General features: G+C 36.5%; 1 protein-coding gene across 3 annotated transcripts; it reads left to right on the top strand.

The window, feature by feature from the left end:
• Nucleotides 1-1,576: 1,576 nt before the first annotated feature.
• MUM1L1 (MUM1 like 1) lies at nucleotides 1,577-25,656 on the top strand. Of its 3 annotated transcripts, none has more exons than XM_021717851.1 (3): nucleotides 1,577-1,598; nucleotides 3,594-3,779; nucleotides 21,878-25,656. In XM_021717851.1, exon 3 carries the CDS (start codon nucleotides 22,098-22,100, stop codon nucleotides 24,165-24,167), a length of 2,070 nt encoding a protein of 689 aa, XP_021573526.1. In that variant the 5' UTR covers nucleotides 1,577-1,598; nucleotides 3,594-3,779; nucleotides 21,878-22,097; the 3' UTR covers nucleotides 24,168-25,656. The 3 variants fall into 3 exon arrangements, with proteins under 3 accessions (XP_021573526.1, XP_021573524.1, XP_021573525.1); XM_021717849.1 differs by lacking the exons at nucleotides 1,577-1,598; nucleotides 3,594-3,779 and adding exons at nucleotides 18,877-18,907; nucleotides 20,665-20,839; XM_021717850.1 differs by lacking the exons at nucleotides 1,577-1,598; nucleotides 3,594-3,779 and adding exons at nucleotides 18,879-18,907; nucleotides 20,670-20,839.
• The last annotated feature ends 1,885 nt before the right edge of the window (nucleotides 25,657-27,541 follow it).

Genomic DNA, 27,541 nt, shown 5'->3' with positions numbered 1-27,541 from the left:
GTTTGTGTAAAAGTATAGTGCACAAAATATTTTTTTAATTGTGGGAACGTAGATGTATATAAGAGATGGAAAGAGGTCAAGGATAAGTATGGTAGTTACAGAAAATGATTGTAGTTCACCAATGTGTTCACCAACAGGGACATGAGACTAAGCAGCGCACACTCTGGGGTTATGTTCACCAATTTCTACACAATCTGAAAGTAAGTGACATCATCCCTGGTTCTACCAGAGACAGGATTCCAAGCCTGTGAGTACTGTGGAGAGACAGTGTACCTCCTGTTTTGGAGTCAGGTAGACTTTGTCTCTGATCTTGTCTTGCCCTCTTCCCAGCTTTGTGACCTTGAACGTGAATGAGAGTGTCCATTTTATTGATCCCTTTATGACCATTTGTTGTATTATTTCTTTGCTTTTTTTTGTCAGTCAAATTAGGTAGAAAAATGTATTTTTTATGTTACGGTCGGTTTTACCTTTATTTTAAATGTTTCAGTTTTTGAGGGACCCCAGTAAATAGCACATCCCTTTCTCCACTGAACAAATTTAATAAGTTGATACAAAACAAATTGAGTTGCAGATGAAAGCCAAAATGTCACCTTTACTACAAGGGGGAAGGTAAGTTGCAGTGCATTGATTACTGTGAGTATTAAATGGACCACAGAACTTCACATTTAAGCAAATCTTTCCAAACAGCCTAGAGGTTTGCAACTGTATAGAAGAGGACAGAAATTCTTGTAGTTGTACTGTATAAGCTTGCTCTCAACGAAATAAATATCAGGAGTGGGGAAAAATTATTTCCTCTGAACATTTTGAAGTGTCTATTTATGTCTTCTGTCCTTTTTTATCTTTCTCATTTATTTCTCGTTAATGTGTAAGAGATACTTTAGATTAGAAGTATTTTTGTAGTGAAAACAGTTTCGTCAGGTTTGTTCTTCTGTTTTCAAATTTAGTTCATGTGTTTTTACCATGGATAGTATTGTTTGTTTTCAGTTTCAGTGTATTCAAATATATATCTCTTTAATAATTTTGGTTGATGTTTTATGTTTAGAAATGACTTTAATTGAAAATGCTATGACACTTTCTGAAGGGTGAATGAGAAGACCTGAATAAAAGGAGAGACGTAACATGTCACAGGGCCAGAAGTATTATAATTGCAAGGATTTAATTATCTGTAAAATAATGTATTAATTCATTATTTGCAATCACAAACAAGGACCTAGGACTCCTTTTAAATAGAGCTTGAGCAGCTGGATCTTAAAATCATTTGTAGAATAAAGGGAATAGAGATGAAGAACATGTAAAAGATACTTTTCACTGGGTCTTTATTATATGATAAACGCACTCATTTCTACCTTCCCCTCCCCCAGCAAATCATTCACCCTTGTTCTTTCAGGTGTTTTAAAAGTGACTATCTTCTCGCTTTAAGGAAGTTTCAGTTTAACTTGGCGATTCTCTTCCCTCTAATTGAGGGAAAGGCCCCCAGCTTTGCCCATCACGGGGAGAGGGCGGAGCCTCCTCAGAGCCGCTTGGAAAGGAGCTGTGCCCAGCCAGTCTTGGGGGAGGGGCTGCATTTCAGGAGGCTGCAGCTGACGAGAAGCTTCAAGGTAATGGCTGTCTTAAAGCTAGTTATTTTCTGGTAATTTCTTCTGGCCTTGGTGATAAAGTGGGAAAAAAAAAAATAAACAGAGATTGTTGCCTGGGAGAGGTGGGAATGGAATATGATTTTGTTTGAATTGCTGTTATTGGGACGGAATTAATTCCCTGGAATTTTTGTTGCCCCGATATTTTTAAAGTCTTTAGGGTGGGAACGGGCGATCAGATTGCAGCTTCTAAATTAAGACTTTAGTGTGACATGCTGTTCCTGTTAATTTTTTAAATGGCATTCTATCTTTGATACATATTTTATCATATTTTGGTTCACTTATCTACCCCAAAAAATAATGGATAGAAAAATGTAAACATATAAAGTGAACGACACAGACACTGTGTGTTAACAGTTAGCATCTCTGAGAGTTCAGTTACTAAGGTTTTTAAAATCTTTCACTGACTTCAGCATTTTTGGAATTGCTTTATTCCATGAGAATTTGTATAGTTAAAAGAGCAAAATGAAGCTAAAACAGCATACCCATTTTGTTTCAAATACATAAACACACATAGACACACACCGACGACGTATTTCCAGACCTCTCTTGTCTTTTGCCAATAGTGGAACTTTTCCTGGATCTGAAAAAGCAGGTAGTCTTGGGTTGCTGTGTCAACTACAGCCCTACATATGTCTTCCCTGAAACCCCTCCTTTCAGGCCACGGGTATGCTGTGCTCAGCCAGAACCATTTTTCAATGTCATCTAAGTTTAAGAATAAGAAACAGAGAGGATTTGGTTTATTTCTATAAGCAGTTTAAAAAGTGTTATGTAGTCTGGTGCAGCCATACAACAGAATGTTATATAGCTAACAAAAGTATGAACTTTTAGTGATTTGAAAAGATGAAAATAGTAAAGAAAAAGCAAATTGCAGAATGGCAGCACCGTATTATGTCATTTAAAGGTAAAAGATTATGTTAATACAATATGTGTATCAAATCAGAAAAAATATATGTATATAAAACAGGCTGCTAATTATTTGTGTCGAGAGACAGGACAAACTAAAGTTTTATCGTCTCTATTTAAAAAGAATCCTTAATACATATTTAGTCATATCTTCACAACATAAGAAAAAAGATTGAGATAAAATGTTCCAAAGTTGGGGGGAAATTGCATTTGAAGTGATTCACTAAAAATCACATTGAAAATACTTATTAGTATGGAGAAATGTTTAAACCATGAGCTTGAGCAGGATAAAAAGTTGATTTGAAATTATATTGATTTGTGTATTTATGTAAAGAAAAACATGGAAAATATATGAGAAATAATGTCTAAAGTAATGAATTATGTTTTATATTTTTTGTAACTTCACTTTTTTCAGTAAACTCACAATTTTTTTTAATCTGACTGTTGGAGGTGAAGACATTCAGATTCCATTTTTTGTGTAATGCATAACAACTCTAAATTTGAGCATGGTGTATTCTAGAAGCCTGAGAAAGCTGTTGGCTGGCATGTTCCGGCCCTTCTCCCACAAGGACATTGAGTGACAGTTCTGACTCTGGTCACAAGATGGCACTTGTCAGATATCCTAAATTTTCTCCAGACAACTATTTTTATGAAGTGAAGCAATGAAACATGTTTTACATTAGCATACTATGAGACAGCATATAGAGTGTGATTGAAATTCCATCCAAATAAAAAGCCCCACCCCAAAACGGATGTGTTGACTCAAACAAATTATAAAATGTTCTGCTACGTACAGTCGGACCCATAGTAGACACAAGTCAGCTTGTCTCCTCTTAGAAATTTTCCTGAAGAATGAGATTTAAGCATAAACCCAATGACACAAAGAGTATTCCATAAGAACACGAAGGAAAATAAACATGGCATTACATCATGGATGAAATTTCTCCTCATTCCTATGTTTCAGGATGACCTACCCGCTAGAGTTCTGGTAGGGAAATTTCTTTGTATTTTTTCCATTTACTTGGTTTGATATCATGCCTTCATTTTGGACAGTATAGGTTAATATCAGAGAAGCATGTGACTTGGGCAATCTACATGTGATGCCAGTTGAGCCCCAGGAAGACGGTGCAGCCACAGCAGTGCCGAGCAACATAAAGGTCCTGCTGGACAAGCTGTTGGAGTGAGAATCAAGACAGCTGTATCACAGGGTCATACCCACCACAATCTGCATGACGACAGGTAAGATTCATCTCATTTCACAAAACATTTCATGGTAAAAACATGCTAAGTTGAGAATCCAGAATATAATTTATTTTGCTTCTGGTTCAGTAGCCATAACATTTTAAATTAAAAACCACAAATTCTAATACTGGGAAAGAATTAAATATGCTAAGCCCCTATAAAGAAATTATTCAAACAGTCATAATGATGTCTACTTATGGAAGATATTACGGTCCAACCCAACTGCCTGACTCAAGAAATCCTTGAAAACAGTCCTGTGCAATGGGTAGCCATGACAGCCATTCCATATCTGTGATTCCTAAACACATCATCTTAATGTGGTCATTATGCTGCTGTCTGGATTGATCCAAGAAGTACAGACACCGGTATCTGTGTCTGATTGCCTTGGGTAGATAGGGCAGCAATAGCACCTTAGAAGAGTCGAAAGAATTCCCCTAGAATAAATGTTAAGAGGCACCAAAGTCCAAAAATATTCAGTAACAGGAATAGTGTCCCCAACTTTCCTTGCCCATCTCCCACCACACGTCCATAAGCACACACATCACATTCATTCCTTATATGTGATAACTCCATTAAAGGCACAGATTGGGGCATTGTAAAACTACTTCTCTTTTCCTGAATTTTAAAATACTTTTCCCAACCGTACTGTGTTTCCCTGTGTGGTGCCCAGTATTTATTCATCTTTTTGGTATGTCTTCTCCATTTTCATTATCCACCTTTCTTTGCCTATGACAGAAGAAATTCTTTTGTTTATTCTCTTTTTTTGTTTTTGTCTTTTCTTTAAATGAGTATCAGGTAGTAACGTTCATTTGAAATTATTTATTCAAACTTCCCTGTGAGTTTTCAGAGAGAGATAAATAAGCCACAGAAGAAGAAATTGATTTTAGTGGCCCTAAGGTAATAGGGTCCTCTAAAATCACTGCCTTTCTGGTTTAAACAGTCAAACACAAACAAATGAACTAAGGATATTTTAGATGATTGAGTGTTCACTGATTGATTTCTAGTCTATATCCAGATATACCAATAAATCATGTGTATATTCAGATATTCTATGCTTTGAAATTTTTTCTTTTCCGTTGCTTTCCTGTGTTTATATCTACCTCTTGTTATACACTTAAACTGTCACTGAACTTCAAAGTATTATTTAAATTGTGTAATATATTTTAATATCTGGTAATACCAGTTGTTCCTCCAGTTTGCTAGTAAAGTTACAACTTGGTCCTAAACTCATGTCTGGGTATCTGTCTACTTGAGAACTTGGAATATCTAACAACCCTGCCATAATACTTGCCTGAGAAACTCTGAGGTTTAGAAACTGGATTTTTTAACAATCTTTCATATCCTCCCATTTAAAAAAAAACTGGTAAGTACCTTTATTTAGAGTGGTAATAGGAAAAATTTTGGTCTTGCCCAAATCTTTTTCTACAGGTGTCTAAGAGAGTGACAGGGTAAGAGGGACTTTTTTTTTTGATTTCCCCAGGGCACCCCAGATAGGTCTTCCTCTTTGCTTGTTAATGCGAGGAAGGACACTACAGGTTAGTCTCTCTTCTTGAATACTCAGAGCATAGTAGAGCTTTCTTTGTGCACTGTAATGATGGAGTTATGAGGTCCTCATGAACTCAAATCATTCTACAAAAAAGATACCTGCATGCACATGTTTATTGCAGCACTATTCACAATAGCAAAAACATGGAACCAACTATTCTGCCCATCAAAAGTAGACTGGATTTAAAAATCTGGTACATATACACGGTGGAATATTATGTGGTCATAAAAGGGCAAAATTATGAACTTTGCAGAAACTTGGATGGGTTTAGAGTCTGTAATGCTCAGTGATCTATCATAGGAACAAAGAACTGAGTACCACATGTTCTCACTCATAAGCAGACCCTGAACAATTATTGTAATACTATAAGAAATGGATTGGCAGTGATGGGAAACTGTCAGGGGAGGAAGCGGGAGTACTCTTCATCAATAAAGTAACTGATCCCAAACCAGGCAAAGTAGGGGCCAAAGGGAGGCCCAAACTTCACCTTATAATGACCATCTGTATACCTAACACTGAATTGTACCTCACATCTTTGAAATAACAATTTTTTAAAAAAAGTTTCCCATTCCATCATTCTGTGTCTTGACTCCTAGTAGTTTTATCCATTGGCATGTGTAGATTTTAGCATTGCCTGGGAAATACAAAATCCAAACATGATAGTGTTATCCCCTTGTGAGCTCTAGGTCAGCGGTTGATAATTTTTTCCTTCTATTTTATGCATATATATTTGACCAGAGATTATAGAGTCCCTTTGACCTTGGCATTGATTCATTATCTGGCTTACCTTTTTCTGTACTTGGGATGCTGATCCTTAGTAAGTTTTGCTTGTTTGTTTGTTTTTTGTGTTTTTTTGGGGGGTTGTGTGTGTGTGTGTGTGTGTGTGTGTGTGTGTGTGTGTGTGTGTGTGTTTGAGTCTCACTGTGTTGCCCAGGCTGGAGTGAGTCTCACTGTGTTGCCCAGGCTGGAGTACAGTGGCACGTTCATGGCCACCCCAGCATCGACTTGCTGAGCTCCGGCAATCCTTCTGCCTCAGCCTTCCAAGCAGCCAGAACTACAGGCGCACACTACCACACCTGGCTAATTTTTAATTTATTATAGAGATGAAGTCTCGCCAAGTTGCCTGGGCTGGTCTCAAACCCGTGGGCTCAGGCAATCCACTCGTCTTGACCTCCCAAAGTGCTGAGATAACAGGCAGAGCCACCGAGCCTGGTCAATCTTAGCAAGTTCTTTTCTTACGTTTTTCCTCTTCAGGTGGGCTGACATTTGGCCAGTGGACCTTAATAATAAGATTGAAGCCGGGCTCGGTGGCTCAGCCTGTAATCCCGCGCCTTTAGGAGGCTGAGGTGAGTGGATTGCCTGAGCCCATTCATGTGGTTGGGTGGCATATGAGAACTTCAATGTGGTTAAAGCCTCTGCCAACAGGTATAAATTTCATGCCCTGTAGAATACTGATGTCATCTGGTTTCTTGAGACATGTCCTGTGTTAACTGACTCTCAATGAAAGAAGTATTTAGCGAAGATATATATTTATAGAAAGAGTTTTAAAACTGTGTCCAAAATCAAGTGTCTTAGATGCTCTCCCATGCTTTAAAGCAAATTCAGAAGTACAAGCTATAAAAATTAATAGAGGAGATAAAAAATAATTTGAAGTTTTAATATATTATTTCCGCACTCCAGAGGATAGTTTTATACTTACCTTGTTCGAGACCCGCCTGGACAGCGAGATCTCATCTCTACAATAAATCAAAAAATCAACCGGGCGTGGTAGTGCATGCCTGTAATTCCGGCTACTTAGAAGGCTGAGGTGGAAGGATCACCGGAGCCCAGCAGGTTGAGGCTGCAGTGGCCGGGAGCGGCCACTGCACTCCAGTCTGGGCGACAGAGTGAGACTCCAACTCAAAAATAATAATAATAATAAGATTGAGCTCTTTGTTTACAGCCAGATTCAGTTATTTTTCTATGCCTATGCCTTAGGGATCATTTAATATTTTTAATATCTATTAAATGTCTAGGATTTCTTGCTTTAACAATGCCCATTGCCCTCTCATAATATTTGGGAGTGTTCTAACTGGAATATTTCCACTCTTTATATAGACAACGTGAACTAAAAATATCAACATGTGTTTATGCTATAACCCACCCACCCCTCACTCAATGTTATGCAGCTTCTGCTTTTCACTGGGGATATATTTTTAACTGGATCACAATCTCCAGATTGTAGCATTTTGGCTTCTAATCCTTTCTTCCTCACTTTTTTTCTCCCTCTTTCCTCCCTTTCCATTCATGTGGTTGGGTGGCATATGAGAACTTCAATGTGGTTAAAGCCTCTGCCAATAGGTATAAATTTCATGCCCTGTAGAATGCTGATGTTATCTGGTTTCTTGAGACATGTCCTGTGTTAACTGACTCTCAATGAAAGAAGTATTTAGCGAAGATATATATTTATAGAAAGAGTTTTAAAACTATGTCCAAAATCAAGTGTCTTAGATTCTCTCCCATGCTTTAAAGCAAATTCAGAAGTACAAGCTATAAAAATTAATAGAGGAGATAAAAATAATTTGAAGTTTTAATATATTATTTCCGCACTCCAGAGGATAGTTTTATACTTACCTTGTGGAAAAAAATAACCTTCTCTGATAATCATTGATCCAAAGTACAAATCCAAATCCCACGTATCCCCATGACTCTCACAGTAAAATACAAATGTTTTATATAGGTCATATTCTGATTAGATGCCTTTTAAAGACTTGGGCTTAAAGAGTTACACTTTACATAGTATTAAATTTACTCTTTTAATTGTATGGTTTAATGAGCTTTGACAAACATATACTGTCATATAACTACCAACACAATCACGCTATAGAATATTTTTGTAACTCCAAAATGTTCCCTTCTGCCCCCACTACCTTCTCTCTGTCCCAGTTCCCAGCAACCACTGATCTGATTTTTGTCCCTCTAGTTTTTCGTTTTCCCAAATGTCATGTAAATGGAATCTTAAAGAGTACAGTTTCTTTTGTGTCTGGTTTCTTTCACTTATCATATATATTTTTAAAATATTCACCCATGTACTTGCATGTATCAGTAGTTTATTTCTTAATATAACTGAGAGGTATTCTGTTGTATGGATGTTCTTTAATTTGATTATTCATTCACCAGGAAATTTATAGTTTTTGGCGATTATGATTAAAGTTTTTAAACATTCCACAGCAGGTCTTTGTGTATACATAAGTTTTCAGTTCTCTTGGGTAAACACTAGGAATGGAGTTTCTTGGTTTTATGATAAAGTATATGTTTAACTACTTTAGAAACTGCAAAACTGTTTTCTAAAGCAGCTGTCACATTTTGTATTTCCACCAGTAATGAATGTATGAGAGTTTCATTTGCTCTGCATTATTGCCAGAAGTTGATACTGCCAGGATTTTTTAAAATTTTTAATATTAGCTATTCTTACAAAGCTATTAATGGTGTCCCATTATAATTTTACTTGCACATAGTTAATTACTAATTGTCTTTTCATATGTTCATTTGCCATTCATACATCTTCTCTGATGAAGTGTCTCTTTAAATTGTTCCTTTATTTGTTGGGTTGTTAGCTCATTATTGAATTTTGAGAGTTGTTTATATAGTATAGATACAAATTCTTTATCAGTTATGTGTTTGGAAAATATTTTCTTCCACTCTGTGTTTTCTTATTATTGATTTTTTGAAAGAAGTTTCTAAGTCCCATTTATCAATTTTTTTATGGTCCATGCTTATTGTATCCTAGATCTAGACCAAAGTCTCAAACATCTTCTACTTTGTTTTTTCTACATATTATAATTTTTGGTTTTATATTTAGGTTAATAATCAATTTTGAGTTAATTTTTATATATGGCCTTACCTAAGAGATCAAGATGCATATTTTTGCATGTCCTGTCTAGTTGTTCCTACACCATTTGTTGAAAGGACTGTCATTTCTTCATTTAATTACTTTTGCCAAAAATATATTGTTCATATTTGCTGGTCTATTTGTGTTCCGTTGGTATAGCTCAATTCTATGCCAGTAACACTGTCTTATTTACTGTAGAATTGAAAACAGATAGTGTGAATCTTCCAACTTACATCTCTTCTCAAAATTGATCTGACTATTCTAGTTTCTCTGCTTTTCTGTATATATTTTAGAATTATCTTCTCAATTTCTACAAAAATTGTACTAGAATTTTGATTGAGACTGTAGTAGATATGTTCAAGGGAGATGGCACATTCTAAAACTAGTGGAGAACATGATATACTTCACCATTTACTTAGATCCTTTTTAATTCTCTCATTAGTGTACTGAAGTCTTCAGCATACAAATCTTGCTCATAGTTATCTTCCTTAGAATTTCCTGGATTTTTCCAGGTTCAGTGGCTCAGCCTGTAATCCTGCACCTTTGGGAGGCTGAGGTGAGTGAATTGCCTGAGCCCGCGGATTCAAGACCCGCCTGGGCAGGTGAGACCTCTACAATAAATCAAAAAATTAGTCGGGCATGGTAGTGCGTCCCTGTAATTCCGGCTACTCGGAAGGCTGAGGCGGAAGGATCGCCGGAGCCCAGCAGGTCGAGGCTGCGGTGGCCGGGAGCGGCCACTGCACTCCAGTCTGGGCGACAGAGTGAGACTCCAACTCAAAAAAAAAAAAGAATTTTCTGGATTTTAATGGTATTATAAACGGTACTTTTTAAAAACATCAACTTACAATTTTTATTATGTAGAAATAAAATTGTTTTTATTTACCTTGAATCTAGCAATATTATTAAACTTACTGATTAGGTCTCATTGTTCTGTTTTGAAAGAAGTTTCTAAGTCCCATTTATCAATTTTGTTTGTCGATTTGCTGGAATTTTCTACATAGATAATCATGTTATCTGCAAATATAGTTTTCTTCCTTTCCAATCCATATGTCATTAATTTATTTTTCAGGCCTTATTGTATTGCCTAGAATCTTCAGTATAACATTTAATACAAGTGGTGAAAGCAGACATATTTGTCTGTTTCTGATTTTAAAGGAAAAAATTCCATGTTTCATTATTTTAAGTATGATATTAATTGCAGTGTTTTGCTTTGTTTTGTAGTAGAGGACCTCTGTCAGGTTAAGGAGGATCCATTTAATTCTTACTTTGCTGAGTGTTTTTATCATGAATGTTTGTGGAATGTTGTTAATGCTTTTTTTCTTCAGAAAACAGGATTTATTAAGAGGACAGAAAAGCTCCCACAGTGGGAGGGGACCCAAGGGGGTTGCCTGTTAGTGTTTTCTTTTTTTTGCACCAATTGATTTTTATTTATTTGTTATCATTTTTAGTCTGTTGATTTGCTGAATTACATTAATTGACTTGCAAATATTGAACCATCCTTACATTGCCAGGATAAACTGTATTTGGTCATTATCCATTTTCTATATTATTGACTGATTGATAACATTTTGTTAAGAGTTCCGCTGTCTATGTTTATGAGCGATATTGGTCTATAATTTTTTTTGTTATTTTTTTCTGGGCTTGATATCAGGTTAATGCTGGTAGTATAAAATATGTTGGAGATTGTTCCCTCACTTTCTCATTTCATTATCTTCTGACTCACATAACTTACATTATTTGTGCTTCAATTGGAGGCTGGAGTACCAGAGGATTTTCCTCATTGATGCTCCACCCTCAGTTTTCAATAGTTTTTTCAATATCTGTGCCACCAAAAGAGGGTCTCTCTTAATGATCTTGCTCACTTCACAGCAGTAGGCTGCTCTTATTATTAGGTGCTAGGCTCCTAGTGAGGCAGGAAATATTGTCTGTTGTCCTATCTAGCCTCAAACTTAGGGAGGCCTTATGAACCTGGATCTTAAGTGTGGAACTTTCTCGTGTTCTTGCCTCTCTCCATGCCAGCTAACCTCTGATTTTCATCTAGGCTGGTATTTGGTGAGAGATTATTTTCTTCCCATTTCTCTGCAATAGCTGACCACTGCTTTTGATTCAGGTAGGAGCCTAAACCTGAGAGGGTTTACTCAAGGCTGGGCGGGTTTTCTGCTTTCCCCCCAACAGCAATAGATCTGTTTTTGTCCTGGAGAGGGAGGGTTTCCTATCTCTCCCTCCCCAGGCAGATGAGTTTTCTGAGCTTCTGTCCCTTCTTCAGAAGCAATGGATTTTTACCTGGGTCCAGAAAGAGAGAATTTGCTGTTCTACCCCTAGTTGTTTAAGTCTTTTGTTCACCATGATAGAAAGGTTTGGACAGAATTGTGTGGGGCTGTGTGTCTGTTCCTCAGCAACAGCTGATTGCTTCCTGCATACCTGCAATGGTGACTTGGACTCTTTTAGGTCTCCTTTTTTGTGCCCAGGCATTTTTGTGAGCTTCTGGTTAGACTGTAAAAAAAGAACTTGGCAGTGAGTATATAAGTGTCTGGGGCTCCAGATACTCCATACAGATGCAACTATCCTGTGCTTTACCTTTAAAAAATCACTAAAATCTCAGCTTGTATGACAGCCACTTCTGTTTTCATGCTCTGACAAAGGTGAACCCATACATATACTTTGTCTCTCTTTGAAAGGACTGGTCACCCTTTGGAATTCACTTTAACTCAATTCCCCAATAGGCTCAAGGAAAGTTATGATTTTTTAGATATTTATTATTGTTAAGTTATAGGCAATATTCTCTTATGATTTTTTTATATCCTAAGTGGGAGCGAAACTGGTACTTTTTAATAAATGTATGTATGGGTGTTATTTTTTGTTTTTAAATATGCTATAGGAGAAGCAGATAGTTTCTAAAGCATTCTTGTAAAGAGTTGCTTTTTATATAATGGTTATAACACATTTCCCATTTAAACTTTTATTATTTGAATTACTATACATTAAAATCATACACTGAAGTACCATACACTACACTTGACCTTTTTAAAAATTTTTTTTATTTTGAGTTGAAGTCTCACTCTGTTGCCCAGACTGGAGTGCAGTGACTGCTCCTGACCACTGCAGCCTCAACCTGCTGGGCTCCGCTGATCCTTCCGCCTCAGCCTTCTGAGTAGCCAGAATTACAGGCACGCGCTACTATGCCCAGCTGATTTTTTAATTTATTGTAGAGATGAGGTCTCACCAAGTTGCCCAGGCGGTTCTCAAACCCGCGGGCTCAGGCAATCCACTCACCTCAGCCTCCCAAAGCGCGGGATTACAGGCTGAGCCACCGCACCTGGCTCACTTGACCTTTTTTGTATATAGTTCTCTGGATTTTAATATATATATAGATAGATTCATAAAACCATGACTACAGTTGCAAGAGTTTCATTGCCCTTGCAAATTCCTTATGCTGTTCCTTTATAACCACATCCTTCCACACCTGTAACACCATGCTTTCACTATAGCTATACTTTTGTCTTTTTGAAAATGTCACATAAATGGAGTCATAGAGTACAGTGGTGGAAACACCCTAGGTGACCCAATCTTTGTATAATCCCCTCCCCTTTGAGTGTGGATAGAACCTGTTACCTTGCTTCTATTCAATGAAATTTGAAAAAGGAATGGGATGTCACTCACTCTCATAATTACATTATGTTATATACTAGAGGAAGAAATAGGAGAAAAATGAAAGATTGGGGGGAAGAGAGGGAGGAAAGATAGATGCAGAACCAGGTACAGAATTATCTTTTAATTTCCTGTGATCCAAGTCCATAACTATTTCAAATTCATTAAGTAATTCACCCATTCATTCAGCACACATTTATAGAGTATTTTGAGTAATGTTCCCTCTGTACCTAAGTGCTCAAGGGTTTTTATCAAGAAGGGATGTTGGATTTTGTCAAAAGGTTTTTCTGTGTCTAATGATATAATTATGTGGCTCTTGTTTTTACTTCTGTTGATGTATTGAATTACATTTATAGTCTTGCAGATGTTGAACCAACCTTGCATCTCAAGAATGAAGTCTTCTGGTTCATGGTAGATGATTCTTGCTTGAGATGAGTTTGTTGGGTCGAATTTGCTAGAATCTTGTTGACCATTTTTGCATCTATGTTCATCTAGATTGGCCTGTAGTTATTTTTCCTTGTTGGGTCTTTGCCAGGTTTGATAACTTCATAAAATGATTTGGGGAGGATTCCATCTTGATTGCCTGAGATACTTTTGATAGGACTGGTATCAAATTCTTCTTGTATGTTTTGTTATAGAATTCTGCTGGGAAGCCATCTGGTTCAGCCCTTTTTTTTTTTTTTTTTTGGAAATAGCTTTCATATGATTGAGCTGATTTCCTGGGTTGTTATTGGTCTATTTAGTATTTCAGTTTCTTCTTGTTTCAACCTTGGGAGGTTGTGTTATGTCAGAAAGTCCTCCATTTCATTGAGGTTTTCAAATTTGTTTCCATGCAGGTTTGCGTAGTAGTCTGTGATAATCTTTTGAATTTCTTCAGGATCAGTTGTGATTTCATCTTTTGCATTCCTAAGTGTGTTTTTTGGGTTTTTTGTCTTTTTTTCTTAATCAGTCTGGTTAGAGGTCCATCTGTCTTGTGGTTCATCTCAAAGAACCAGCTTGTTGTTTTTTGGGTTTGTTTTTTTTTCTATGATACTTTTGTCTTCTATGTCCTGTAGTTGGGATTTTATTTTGGTGATCTGGATTCTGCTGCTCAAGTTAGGGTTCTGGTGGTCTTGCCTTTGCAACTCTTTTAGGTGTGAGGTTAGTCTGTTTATTTGTGATCTTTCTGTTTGGGGGGGGGTTCTTTAATAATTGTGTGTAGAGCAATAAATTTCCCTCTTATTACTGTTTTCATGGCATCCCAGAGATTCTGGTACAATGTATCTTTGTTTTCATTTGTTTCCAGGAATCTTTTAATTCCTGTCTTGATTTCCATGTTTACCCAGGAGTCATTTAGTTGTGTGTTATTTAATGTCCATTTAGTTGTGTGTTTTGGGGGGTGGTCTTATTGGTGGTGATATTTATTTTTACTGCATCGTGGTTGAGAAGTTGAATGGTATTATTTCAGTTTTATGGAATTTGTTTATGCTTGATTTATGGCTGAGGATATGGTTGATCTTGCAGTATGTTCCATGTGAGGATGAGGAGAATGCATATTCCATGGTTTTTGGATGGAGTGTTCTGTAGGTATCTATTAAATACAGTTGGTCAAGTGTTAAGTTGAAGTTCCTGATCTCCTTATTGACTTTTTGCCTCAATTATCTATTTAGGGTTGTTAGTGGGATATTTAAGTTCTCAGTTATGATGGTGTTAGAGTCAATATCCTTTTAGTTTACTCAGTAGTTGTTTTATAAGTCCTGGTGCTCCTGTGTTTGGTGCATATGTGTTTAGGATGGATATTTCTTGTTAATGGAGTGAACCTTTTATCATTATGTAGGATCCCTTCATGTCTTTTTAAATTTTCGAAAGCTTGAAAGTTGTTTTGTCTGATATTAAAATTGTGACTTGCCTTCTTTTGGTTTCTGTTCAACTTAAAGTTCATTTTTCATCCTGTAACTTTAAGTCTGTAGGTATCCTTTACCATGAGATGTGTTTTCTGGAGGCAGCATATTGTTGGGTCTTGCTTTTTTTATATATATTTTGCCATTTTATGTCTTTTCAGGGTTGCATTTAGTCCATTCACATTTAGACTGATTATTGAAATGTGAGAGCTTATTCCTGTCATGGGACTCTTATAAGGCTGTTTTGTTTTCTTTTAACATTTGCATTGATATATGTATGTGTTTTCAATTTTGCAGGTGCATTGTATGCTCTCTTGGCTCTGTTTTCTTGTACTCTTGCAAGGTGTATGGTACTTTTTTTCTTCTATGCTACAACTTCTTAAGCATCTCCTGTAGAGCTGGTCTAGAAGCAGCATAATCTTTCTGGAATTGGATGTCTGGGAAGGATTTTAATTCTTCATTATTGATGAAGCTGAGCTTGGCTGGTTAGGAAATTCTTGGTTGAAATTATCTTTGATAACTTTGAAAATTGGCCTCCAGTCCCTTCTAGCTTGTAGTGTTTCTGCTGATAAGTCTGCTGCTATTTTGGCCTTCGCTGGTAAGTAGTCTGACATTTCTCTCTCACTGCTTTTAGAATTTTTTTCTTTTATACCTACTTTGTGTAGGCCAATTACTATGTATCTAGGGCTTGGTCTTCTCATTTGAAGTCTTGTGGGGAGTCTCTGAATCTCTTGTGTTTGGATCATCATATATCTGGTGGGATGGGGAGTTTTCTTGGATAACCTCATGGAATAGTTGCTCCAAGGCATTCTCCATTTTCCTTTCTGTTTCAGGTATACCAATCACATGTAAGTTCGGCCTCTTGATATGATCACATTTTTTGGAGAATGTTCTCTGAGTTTTTTCCTATGTTTTTTTTAACAAATTGGGTTAATTCTGCATTTTGGTCCTCAAGCTTTGAGATTCTTTCTTCTGCTTGGTTAAATCTGCCTTCTATGCTTGTCAGCTTGTTATCTATTTCCTAGACAAAGGTTTTTATGCCCCAAATCTCTGTTACAAGTTCTTTCAGTATCACATCCCATCTTTCTTGAGTTTTGTTCACTCTTTCCATCTACTTCCTGATTCCTGCTATGTTCTGAGGCCAGTTATTGGGGATTTCAATTATTTCAACTCTGAGGTCTGGTTGTTTTGGGTGTTGTCTCTTTGGTACTATGGTGGTTACCTCTGTTTCTCTGTTAATTTTTCCTTGTTTGTGACAGACCTCCTTCTTTTTAATTTTGTTATTCAGTGGTAGTGGGAGGAGCTTTCACTTCTGTTGTTTGCTCAATCTTTGCCGAGCAGGACCTCCAAATTTGTTCCATTTTGGAACAGGCCTAGTGGTGGGAAGCTGTGCTGTCTCTTGTAGTTTCAGAAAGTCAAATGAGGTGGTAGGTGGGTGGGGCTAAGATTCAACTACTACTTGCAGGTCACAATGTTTCTTGACTGGGGTGTGGGCCCCCTGACACCTACTCCCCACCACTATTCTATATGATGATGTGATAGATATGTATATGTATCCTCACTGCTCTTTTCTGGATTGGTCTTCCTTGTTATTTTCTGTTTGCACCCTTTGTTCCATGGCTGGGTCAGTGTCAGGGGCAAGATGCATGAGACTACACACTCATCCAGCCCCTCCAAGGTTTGTACTTTTAAGATATTCCCTCTGGGTTCACGATCTATCCCAGATTGATATATAGTTTGCTCATCAGCCACAGGGAGTTGGTCTTTTGCTCCATGGTGTTCTTGCTGGACCACCTTCCTGCTTGGTTTCAAGATGATGATGGAGTACCTGTTTCGTCTCCTCCAATGGAACTCAGCCTCTGGCTTTCTCATTGAACTCCCTCTGCAGCCCTAACTGCCAGTGTCTGGCCCGGTGCTGAGGTGGTAGGGCAGAGCGTGGTGCCAAATGGTAGTTGCTTATAGCAGCTTCATCTCGAGAAAGGCTTTGATGATTTTAGAAAATGGTGCTTGCTTGTCTGTTATTCTAAAAAATGCATTAAACAAGTAACAAATGTCTATAAAATATTGAAAGGGAAAACCTATTGATAGACACCAAACTGTTTCATTTTCTTCCTGGGGTCACAGAAAGACTACATTCCCCAGCTTCTATGGTAGTTGAGACTTCACACCCAAGTCTTGGCTAGTAAACTCTGGGCAGAAATGATGTTTGCCAGATCTGACTCCTAAAACCTTCCATAGGACTCTCAATTCTCCCTCTTCTTTAGACAGCAAGCCACATGCAAAAAAAATACAGTGAAGGATTTCAGGGCTTAAGAAGAGGATAGTCATAGGATGGAAGAAATTGGGTCCTTCAATGACTGCTTGGAACAAAGAACCTTGCCCCTTTCTGGCCACATGATGACCTACCCTGAACTTTGACATCAGCAAAATAAACTTTTGGGGGATTGAACTCCTGAAATGTAGGGGTTGTTTATAGCACAAAGCATTACATACTCTAATGTTAGAGCCCCAGTGGACATACTGGCTTAAAGATGTGTCCTTTCTTCAAGAGATAATGCACCCTGAGAATTTGAATAGAAGTTAAACACACTAGTCACCATTTCACTTTAAAGTTTTTTTTAAGAGTGTTCCTCCACTTTTAACACTTCAGCAGTTTCCCTTTGCAGTTACCCTTCCTCTAATTCTGGGAGGGGCCTTCTGTTCCTCTTCACAGCCAGGGGCTGAGTGATATGGAAAAGAGCTGTGTCTGACCAGATTTGGGGGAGAAACTGCCTTTTACCAAACTGAAGCTGACAAGAAGCTTCAAGGTAATGGCTATTTTAAATATAGTTATTTTCTAGTGAGTTCTCAAGGCCCTAGATTGAAGATGAGAAAACCAGGAACAGCATTCTTGTAGTGGTGGGAATGGTGTGTGGCTTTGAGGAATTCCTGGTGTTTTGCAAGAATAATCTGGAATTTTTTATCTTCTAAGCTTTATAAGTCTACAGTGGGAGAAAGGGGTGATCAGATTACAGCCTCCAAATTAAGGCTTCAGTGCAGCATGGTCATTCATGCTAATTTATTGAATTAGCATTCTATATTTACATAGCTATACAGTCTGTTATTGTTTGTATTTTTAAACATGTATTAATTTACACAGAAAAATAACTGTTACAAGTATTTGACAACATGGGGAGGATGCCCCTAAGTTGACTGGTATGTAATAAGACTATATGTGTCACATGTACATGAGCATGGGCAAGTGATTAAGTATGTAGTTGTGAAAATATTTTCACATTGTGCATGCATGTATATTTGTGTGATTTTTTAAAATATGGAAGAAAATAAACTCCTGTGATAACAGTGAGTGTTTCTGTGTGGTCAAGGTGCTATTTTAATATTATTTTTAACCTATTTCAACATCTTTAGATTTCCCAATGATTATTTTTATAATCATGAAGGAAAAATGAAGCTGAAACAGCATACTCATTTTGTTTCAGATGCATAAACACACATAGGCACTCACAGACTCTCTTCCATACCTCCCTTGTCTTTTGTTAATAGTGGAAATTTTTCTGGACCAAATCAAGTAGGTAGCATGCTTGCTGTATCAACTACAATTTCTTGCATGTGTCCTCTTCACAGTTCATTTTTTCAGACCACAGATATGGCCATGTTTGGCAAGAAATATTTTTATGTATCATCTAAATTTAAGAGTAAGACAACAAGAGGATTTTATTTCTAGAAGCAGTTTTTAAGGTCATGGCATGGTACATCCTTGGAGTACTTTGTGTTTCAGGTGAATAGAAAAATAAACTTCTACATGTATTGATTTGAAAATGTTTGAGAAATAGTATAAGGTAAAAAAAATTACAGAATAGCACATATCATATGATCTCACTTAAGAATAAAAATGTATGTTAGTATATCAATGTATGTTACTACAATATGTGTGAGGGAGGACCTACAAAATTCAATTAAAAATTGATTATTTATTTTTATATGTTTAAACTTCAGCCACCTTCAAAGAACTCTCCATTTGATGCAATACACCTATAGACACTTTTTTCACTCATCAATTTTGATGCCTTTTACTGATTCTGCCTTTGTTTGTTTGTTTCACCTCTTCCACATGAGCAAAACGTTTCGCTTTGAGAACTTTTTTCATCTGGGAAAAAATAGTCACTAGGAATAAGATCAGGTGAGCAGGGAGGTTGGGAGCTTGGAGGTCATGCCGGTTTTGGTCAAAAACTGCTGAACACTCAGCACATTGTGAGCAAGTGTGCTCATAAATCACCCATCATGAAATGGGCAAACATGTTGAAAGAATCTCCAAAAAAAAAAAATTTCACTGAAGCAGAACACAGCTGGTACACTGATGCCAAAGGATTCCTGAACACTTACCTAGCAAGGGAAGGCTGTACTAAAAGGGCCCACCCTGCAAAAACTCCGCTGTTTTTTTTTTGTTTTTTTTTTTTTGGTTCCCCCCTTATACAATCAAATCTGGAAAGTGTTAATGGGATTATATGCATAGTTGGAGTGACAGGGGCTGGCTTTACTGTTTGTCTTAAAATTATTAATACATTAAGTCACCTACACATGAACCTTCAAGTAGCAAATTTTCAAAGATGTAAACATGTGTTCGTATGTCCAGTCATATAAGTTAGTTCATGTGTCAGGTGTACATTGTCATATCCATGCATCCTCTACAAGTGGTTGTACTTTTGTGTACTTTACAGAACTGTATAAAGTACAGTAGTACAGTATCTTTATTTCAAACCAAGGATATCCAAAAATAAGCATAAAAGCAGTAGTGATATAGCTAGTACTATATAGCCAATTGTGTTAGTTGGGTACCCAGTCTAACTTTGCTGGACTTATAAACAAATTGAACTTCCAAGCACACTCTCAGAATGGAACTCATTCATATGTAGAGGAATTACTGTATATATTTGTTTACTTTTTTTTTTTACATCTTTAGGGAAAATATTGAAATCAAGTGTTACAAAATTGTAAAAACCAAATTTAAAGTAATTTTTTAAAAAATCATGTGAAAAATATTTCCAGGGATATTCAAGCCACACTCTTGAGTGGGGTCTGAAGCTGGTTTTGCATGATATACATTTATCTATATATGTAAAATAATTCTATAAATATATAGAAAAGATTCAATTTTGTTATTTGTAAAGTTGTACTGTTTTGCATATATCCTTCTACATATTCTTAATTTTTAGTATGTTCTGAATATTTTCATAATCAAAAACATGCAGTTGAAGACAGTATCATGTAGCTATAATCCCACACATTAAAAAACCCTTAAACTCAGCGTAGATAATTCTAGAAGCTTGAGAAGGCACCTGGTTGGCTAAATGTAGTTCCAATCATTATCCCATAAAAAAGGATCTGGTAGTGATTGAGGTCCTACCTTTAACTCAAGAGCAGGCTTTGGTTCTGGTTGTCATCACTTGCCAGATTTACTAGATTGTCTACATTTTCCTCCAGGTGATCATTTTTATGAAGTAGGCAAAAAAAAAAAAAAGCAATAAAACTATTTTGTATTAATAGACTATAAGACAACATGTACCTTGTAATTGTGATTCTACTGAATAAAAAAGTATGTGTAAAGAAGAAAAAATTCACATGATGAAGATTCAAACAAATCTACAGTCTGGCTTATAGTAGACATAAGGCAATTTTTCCTTCCTTCTGTCTTGTCTCTACCTCATATTTTCCTAGAGAGATGCCTTCAATATGAACCAAATAGCATATATGTGTTTTAGAGGGCATTTCAGATTATAAGAATAAGAAGAAAAATAAACATAGCAAATCTATATCACAGATGAGATTTTGCCTCATTTCTATGTTTCAGAATGACATGCCTATTACAGTTTTGGTAGTGAAATTTCTTTACAGCTTTTCTATTTAGTTGATTTGATTCTCTGCCTTCCTTTTTGAAAGTCTAGGTTAATAATAAAAGAAGCACGTGACCTGGGCAGTCTGCATGTGATGGCCAGTTGAGCCCCAGAAAGACAGTATAATCACAGCAGTGCTGAGCAGGGTAAAGCTTTTGGTGTGATCCAAGACAGTTGGATCACAGGGCTGGGCAGGCCCACCACAGTCCATGTGACAGCAGGTAAGACTCCAACCAATTCACAAAACATTTCATGGTAAAAGCATGTTGAGAATGTAGGGAATAATGTATTTTGCTTCTTGCTCTGCAACCATGACATTTTAAATTAAAAGCCACTTTAATGATAAAATCATGTTAGGTTTTCAATTTGGAGTACAATTCATTTTGCTCCCTGGCCTGCAGTGATAAAATTTTATATTTAAAGGTCAGTACTTTTAGTTTTGGGAAAGAATCTCATGGATTAAACCATTATGAAGAAATCATGCAAGAGACTATTACAGGTGTCTACCTGCCAATGGCCTGACTCTCCAATCCTTGATAACTACCCTATCCAATAAGTGGTTATAGAAGCCATTGTGAATTTCTGTCTTCTAAGCTTATGCTTTTAATAAGGTCATTGTGTATTTATCTGGGTCCAGGAGATACTGTCCCTATTGTCTTTGCCTGCTCTGGGTGAACAGTGAGACACTTATAGCTTAAAAATGATAAAGGTATATATTCAGCTAGTATACCACTTTTCAAGGATTTCTTCTTGGATATGTAACATTAGAATCACTTGAGAACTTTTTAGAAATACAAAATTTTGAGCTCAATCCAAACCTTCTGAATGAAACTTTCAGTATGGGGCCTAGAAATTTAAAACAGTTCTCCAGATGATTCTGATGCCTGATAAGTTTGGAGACCCACTGCCATAGATATAGCATTATGGGTACAAAAGTACCAGAGTATCTGGTAACAGAAATAGAATTTCTGACATGCTACCACAAGCTTTCTCCCCCACCTGTGTTGACAAGTACACACATTCACTCCTTAAAAAGCATGTGCAATAATAAGAGCAAGATCTTGAATTTGAGGTAATATAAAATGACATCACCAGTTTGTATTCCCTCTTATATTATACTGCATTTTTTCCTCTGATGCCCACTGAGCATTGTTTTTTTTTTATTTTATCTCTTCTCTATTTACAATTGCTCACATTCTATTTTTGCAAAATAATTTTATTTGCTAATACTTTTCTTCTTCTCCTTTTCCCTACTTCAGTATTTTCCAGTATCATCCTATTCAAATAACATATTCAAGCATCCTTGGGAAATTGAGGTGGAGGAGATCAGGCCACACAAGCTGTAAACCCTTGGTGGTCCTAAGACAAAAGAGGCTTTGTTAAGAGTTTTGTTTCGGTAGGACCTGCTTTAACAGTGACAAAGACAGCCAGACACTTCAACCTCTGATAATAAACTTTGTTACACAAATCTAAATCATAATGGATGACAAGTATGTCCTATGCAATTGGAAAGACCAGTTGTGGCCAGCAAAAGTTTTGTCCAGATCTGAAACGTCATCAAATAATAAGAGAAAAAAGACATTCTCCCTAGAAGTTCAAATACTTTCACTAGATGAAAAAATTAAAGTGGACACCACAGAAACAAAGACCCTCAGTAAATCACAAATTGAAGCCATTGCCTCCTCACTACGATCAGAGGTCAGTGCTTCACTCACAGAGGAAACTGTCTATGAAAGATCACTCAAAGTGGCACTGGATATTCTGAATGAAAGAACAGATTTGAGTGAAGCAAGCATTTCAGATAAAGAGAAGACCACTACACTATTTCAAAGTGTACCACAAAAACCACCTGATTCACCACCTCATAAAAAGTATCAGAAGTACAAAGGGGACTTACCAGAGTGTCTTGAGGAAAATGAAAACTCAACATCACTGTTAATATCTTCAGAGAGTGATGATTCCCTGTGTGATGATAAATCACAGGTACATACAACCATTGGCACTATTCCAAGTGAAATGGAAACAAAACCATCACAAAATTTCAACCTCTGCCAAAATTTTCCTTCACTTTCAGAAGATGATGATAAAAAAGAGAACAAGAAAAAGATTGATATTGCAGCAGTTTTGTCCGTGAATTTCAAAGTCAAAAAGGAGGATACATGTGTTAAAGATGAAAAGTTTACTTCATCTTTACCATCAGATATTAAGCCCAAAACTTTGAAAGAGGAAAAAGAAGAAGATTGCCCGAAGACCCTAACTGTTTCCTCTGACTGCTCTATCCTCTCAGAGAATGTTGAAGATCCTGGAGAGGGTCCCTCAAATCCATGCTTAGATACCAGCCAGAATCAACCTTCCATGGAATCAGAGATGGGTGCCACAACATCCCCCAAGAGCTGTTCATGGGAGCACCAGGTTTCATTTAATGCCTCTAACTGTGTCTTTGATTATTCACTTCTTAGGAATAGTGGAAGAAATGTTCAGAGACTGGATTTTGATGAATTTGAGGAAGAAGGACTTGTTTCTGACAAGGCATTGTGTCTAAATCGTGTTAATACTTCTATATTGGATGACAGTGAAGAAGATGAAGAACTTCCACAATTACTTTTTCATTATGAACCACGTTCATTTGAAACAGGAATGATAGTCTGGTTTCAATATAAAAAATATCCATTTTGGCCAGCAGTGGTAAAAAGCATCAGGCGCAAAGAGAGGAAAGCAAGTGTGCTTTTCATTGAAGCAAACATGAATCCTGAAAAGAAAGGTGTTAGAGTATCTTTTAGAAAATTAAAGAATTTCGATTGTAAAGAGAAACAAAAACTAGTAGATAAAGCCAGGGAGGATTATAGTGAAAGTATTGACTGGTGCATCTCACTGATTTGTGACTACAGAGTTAGAATAGGTTGTGGTTCTTTTGCAGGCTCTATCTTTGAATATTATGCTGCTGACATTAGTTATCCAATTAGAAAAGCAATCAAACAGGATACTTTTAGGAACTTATTTCCAAAGCTACATGATGAAGATACTGTGGAACCAATGGTTGTGACTTCCCAGGCCAAAAAAGTGGCCTTCCAGAAAACTCTCCCTGACCGAATGAAGTCTGCTCGGGACCGAGCCAACAAGAACATAGTGGACTTCATTGTAAATGCAAAGGGAGCTGAGAATCATCTTTTGGGCATTTTAAAAGGCACAAAAGGATCCAGATGGCTGAAATCATTTTTGAATGCAAATAGGTTCACACCTTGCATTGAAACATACTTAGAGGATGAAGATCAGTTGGATGAAGTGGTAAAATATTTACAAGAAATCTACAAACAAATAGATGAAAGAATGCTGACTCTGATAAAAGATGACAAAATTAAATTTATCCTAGAAGTTCTTCTGCCAGAGGCAATTATTTGTTCAATTTCTGCCGTTGATGGGTTAGATTACAAGGCAGCTGAAGCAAAATATCTAAAAGGACCATCTCTAGGCTACAGAGAAAGAGAATTATTTGATGCAAAAATCATATTTGAAAAGAGACGGAAACCGGTAACAAATGAGGCTCGTTAAATATTCTGAGTTGAAACTATAAAAGAAAGCTTTACTAGATTTTAGTTTTAAAAAATCTCTGAACAAGTCTTTATAGCATGTAAACATTTTCTGAAAATGGGAGAGATTGAGTAATGTGTTCACTTTTTTTGGCGATCTCTAGGATCTGTGGCTATTGTTACATCTTTATTTCCTTTCCTTGTGTTTCTTAAAGACAGTTTTAAAAGTTGACATATTTCTGCAATTCTACTGAAATATTTACTTTCATGTTGATCTTGTATTATTTTAAAAGAAAGCAATTCTACTTTCCAGTATGTTTTTAGAATGGATAATTCCCAAATGGCTTACAGGGGAAAGTGCTATTTTGTTTAATGACATTTTTGTGTCATTCTGAAAAGTTAAATAGAGTGTGCACAATTATTTTAATATTGAAATTGCACTGGTGTTAGATATTAAGCAAGATAACTAGAAAAAAGTCTGCAGGAAACATCAATATATTTTTTGCTTAAATTTTTTAAATATTAGATTGTCTCTTAAGATAGTTGAATTATTGTTTCCTGCCATGCTTATTTTTTGGGGGAAAAAATTTCTGAAACATAGAACCAAAGATAGATATGCTTTGCGATATATTATAACTATAGCTTCTTTTGCAATGTAACAGAATGAAATTCAAAAAATAAAGTAAATGAAGCATTTGCACATAGTCTACAAATGCATGAATAACATCTCAGCATGTACAAAATAATTTTGGTAGCCTTGAACAGGATTGTTCATTCTATATTTCCATAAAATTTCATTTTGGGGAGTGTCTTTCCTTCAATAGTTTCTTAAAACAGACAGGCTTCTGGCTGACTTCATTACCAGTAGTGGGTTTTCTTAATATAGCTGTGTAATCACACATGGAAGGCAGCTTAGAGTCATTGTATTCACAGTCTGGCCACTCTAGACCTAGTCCAGGATGACTGCTTAAGAACCCATCTAGTTTGGTATAAACTGTAGAAAAAGCAAACTCATTGTTCTGGGTATTTTTATCTCTAAATATATAGTCACTAATCTCAAACCAAGCAAACTTTATCATCTGGCTTATTTGTAGTATAGTTCCGACTAGTTCCAATATTATAAATGCCAACTGCCAACTGCTAAGTCATTCCAAATGGCTAGGAGTAGATGGACCAGAATCTGGGAGATTGAAAATGGATCATAAAAAGCCTCCATTTGGCTAAATATGACAATTATCTGAATATAATTAAATAAAAAGTCTGAAGCCAATCTATTATTTATTCTAACTTGAAATAATATTTTTGTGAAAAAATGTTAGAAAAATTAGTTTATTTTCAAAACTTGTATGAAAAAAATGCTAAAGACAACATAAAACTGTCTGCATTTTTGCCTCTTAGAATGAGACAGTGATTACTCTTGGGTTCTTGTTATGTGTTACATGGCTACATGTTTATGTAAAAATTGCAAAAGTTTGGTGTTTCGATTTGCAATAAAACCATTATACTCTTCACCTTGGATGTTCACATCATTCTACTTCAGATTATGCAGCTACATAAGATGTTTCTATGAACTAAAAAATATATACATATAAATGTGAATTTAAAAACAGATACATATAAATATATATATAATTTGTAATTTTTGCTTGTAATTGCCATTGTTTTAACACTTGTTAGAAATTGTCGTATAGTTTTTTTTAAGTATTTACTTTCATGTTGATCTTGTATTATTTTAAAAGAAAACCTACCAAATTTTATAAGGTGCATATCCCACAAAATGGTCTCTGGACCCTGCCTAATGAAGACCAAGCCTTCTTGGATGTACAGCCTCTATCCATCCCCATACCTTCCTCATGGCATTGACAGTAGACCTTCACCACACTCTATGTGAAATTTATACCTTGACCAAAACACACTTTATTTACTCTATAATACTGTGTCCCTCTGATTCTATTACTCACCTTCAGTTTTCAGTGGAACTCTCTCTACCTCCTGGTTCTTATATCTTCTTTATTACTGCATTCATTCATTCAGTATTGTGAGTCCGGAGAGCAAGTGATCTGTGGTTTAAAGTTCTGCTACAAGGATATAGTTTAGATGCTATAGAAAGGAGATGTTACTTCAGTGACATCTGATCCTCTTGAGATGATGTAATTTCTCTCATGGTATTTATTGAAGTGAGAAAGGTATGACTCAAACATGCAACTATTCCCCTCTTTGAATGGGTTATTGAATGGCTTTTGGGGTGTGAAGTGGACAAATTTGGCTTCCAACTCAGTATGAACTCAGGTCCCTTCCAGCTTAGGTAGCTGTTAAGGCAACTCTAAGATTGCCCTAAGCTGAATCTCCAACATAGGTTTTTGTATCTGATGTAAAAGCCTGATCTGTCATTCTGTCTGTCCCATTAGATTAAAAAGGCCCTCGTCTCCTCTAGTTGTAAAGCAGAGTGCTGAATACAGTCCCAGGACTGTAGAACTGCAAGGAAACTTCATGTACAATATTTGCAGGTCCCTCTATGTATCTCTCTGTGTGTGTGCGCGCGCGTGCATGTATCTATGTATCTATCTATCTGTCTAATCTCCTGATAAAAAAAGAGTATAACCCTGAGACCTGAAATAGCTATGAGTGTGAGAATCTTGAATACCTACAATTTCCTGAACCCCCAGACTGGCAGAAGCAGCTTCTTAAATTCATCCTGTTGGAGAGCAGCCTCCCTGTTTCTGGAGACAAGGCAATAACCTCTTCTAAAACAATTATCTCAAAAGAAATTGCTTGTATTAACATCCAGCACTGACATTTTTTATTGTTTCCAACTCATGACAAGGATAAGATATTTTCACCACATAAAGAACAAGATATAGTCTCTAAACAGGTGGGAAATACCTTATATTCAGAAGGAACTACAGGAACTACCAAATACTAGCATGAGCTAGGATAATATATATAGGAGTGGATTTTTAGGATGGAAAACAAGCAAGGAAATGGTGTAGAATACGAGGGGGACCCCCAAAAATTTAGTTATAAAAATTGTGTATTGTTACATGTTTAAACTTCAGTCACCTTCAATGTACTCTCCGTTTGATGCAATATACCCATAGAGATGCTTTTTTCACTTATCAAAACTGTTTTTGAACTCAATTTTGATGACTTTTGGTGCTTCTGATGTTTTCTTATTTCACCTCTTCCACATGGACAAAACATTTTTCTTTAATGGTTTTTTTCATCCAGGGGAACAAGTCTCTTGGGGTGAGATCGGGGGAATGTTGTTTTTGGTCAAAAACTGCTGAACACTCTGCAGTAGAGCAGGTGCACTTGTAAATCACTCATGAAGTGGGCAAACATGTTGAAAGAATCTTCCAAAAAAAGTTCAAACTGAAACTGAATGCAGCCTCTCAC

Source organism: Carlito syrichta, unplaced genomic scaffold, assembly GCF_000164805.1.
Source record: "Carlito syrichta isolate Samal-C Ts95f unplaced genomic scaffold, Tarsius_syrichta-2.0.1 Scaffold311266, whole genome shotgun sequence".
Lineage (NCBI taxonomy): Eukaryota > Metazoa > Chordata > Mammalia > Primates > Tarsiidae > Carlito > Carlito syrichta.
This window is presented reverse-complemented; position numbering and strand designations above follow the sequence as displayed.

Coding starts and splice junctions, on each gene's coding strand:
- MUM1L1 (XM_021717851.1), top strand. CDS start 22,098: ATGGATGACAAGTATGTCCTATGCAATTGGAAAGACCAGTTGTGGCCA.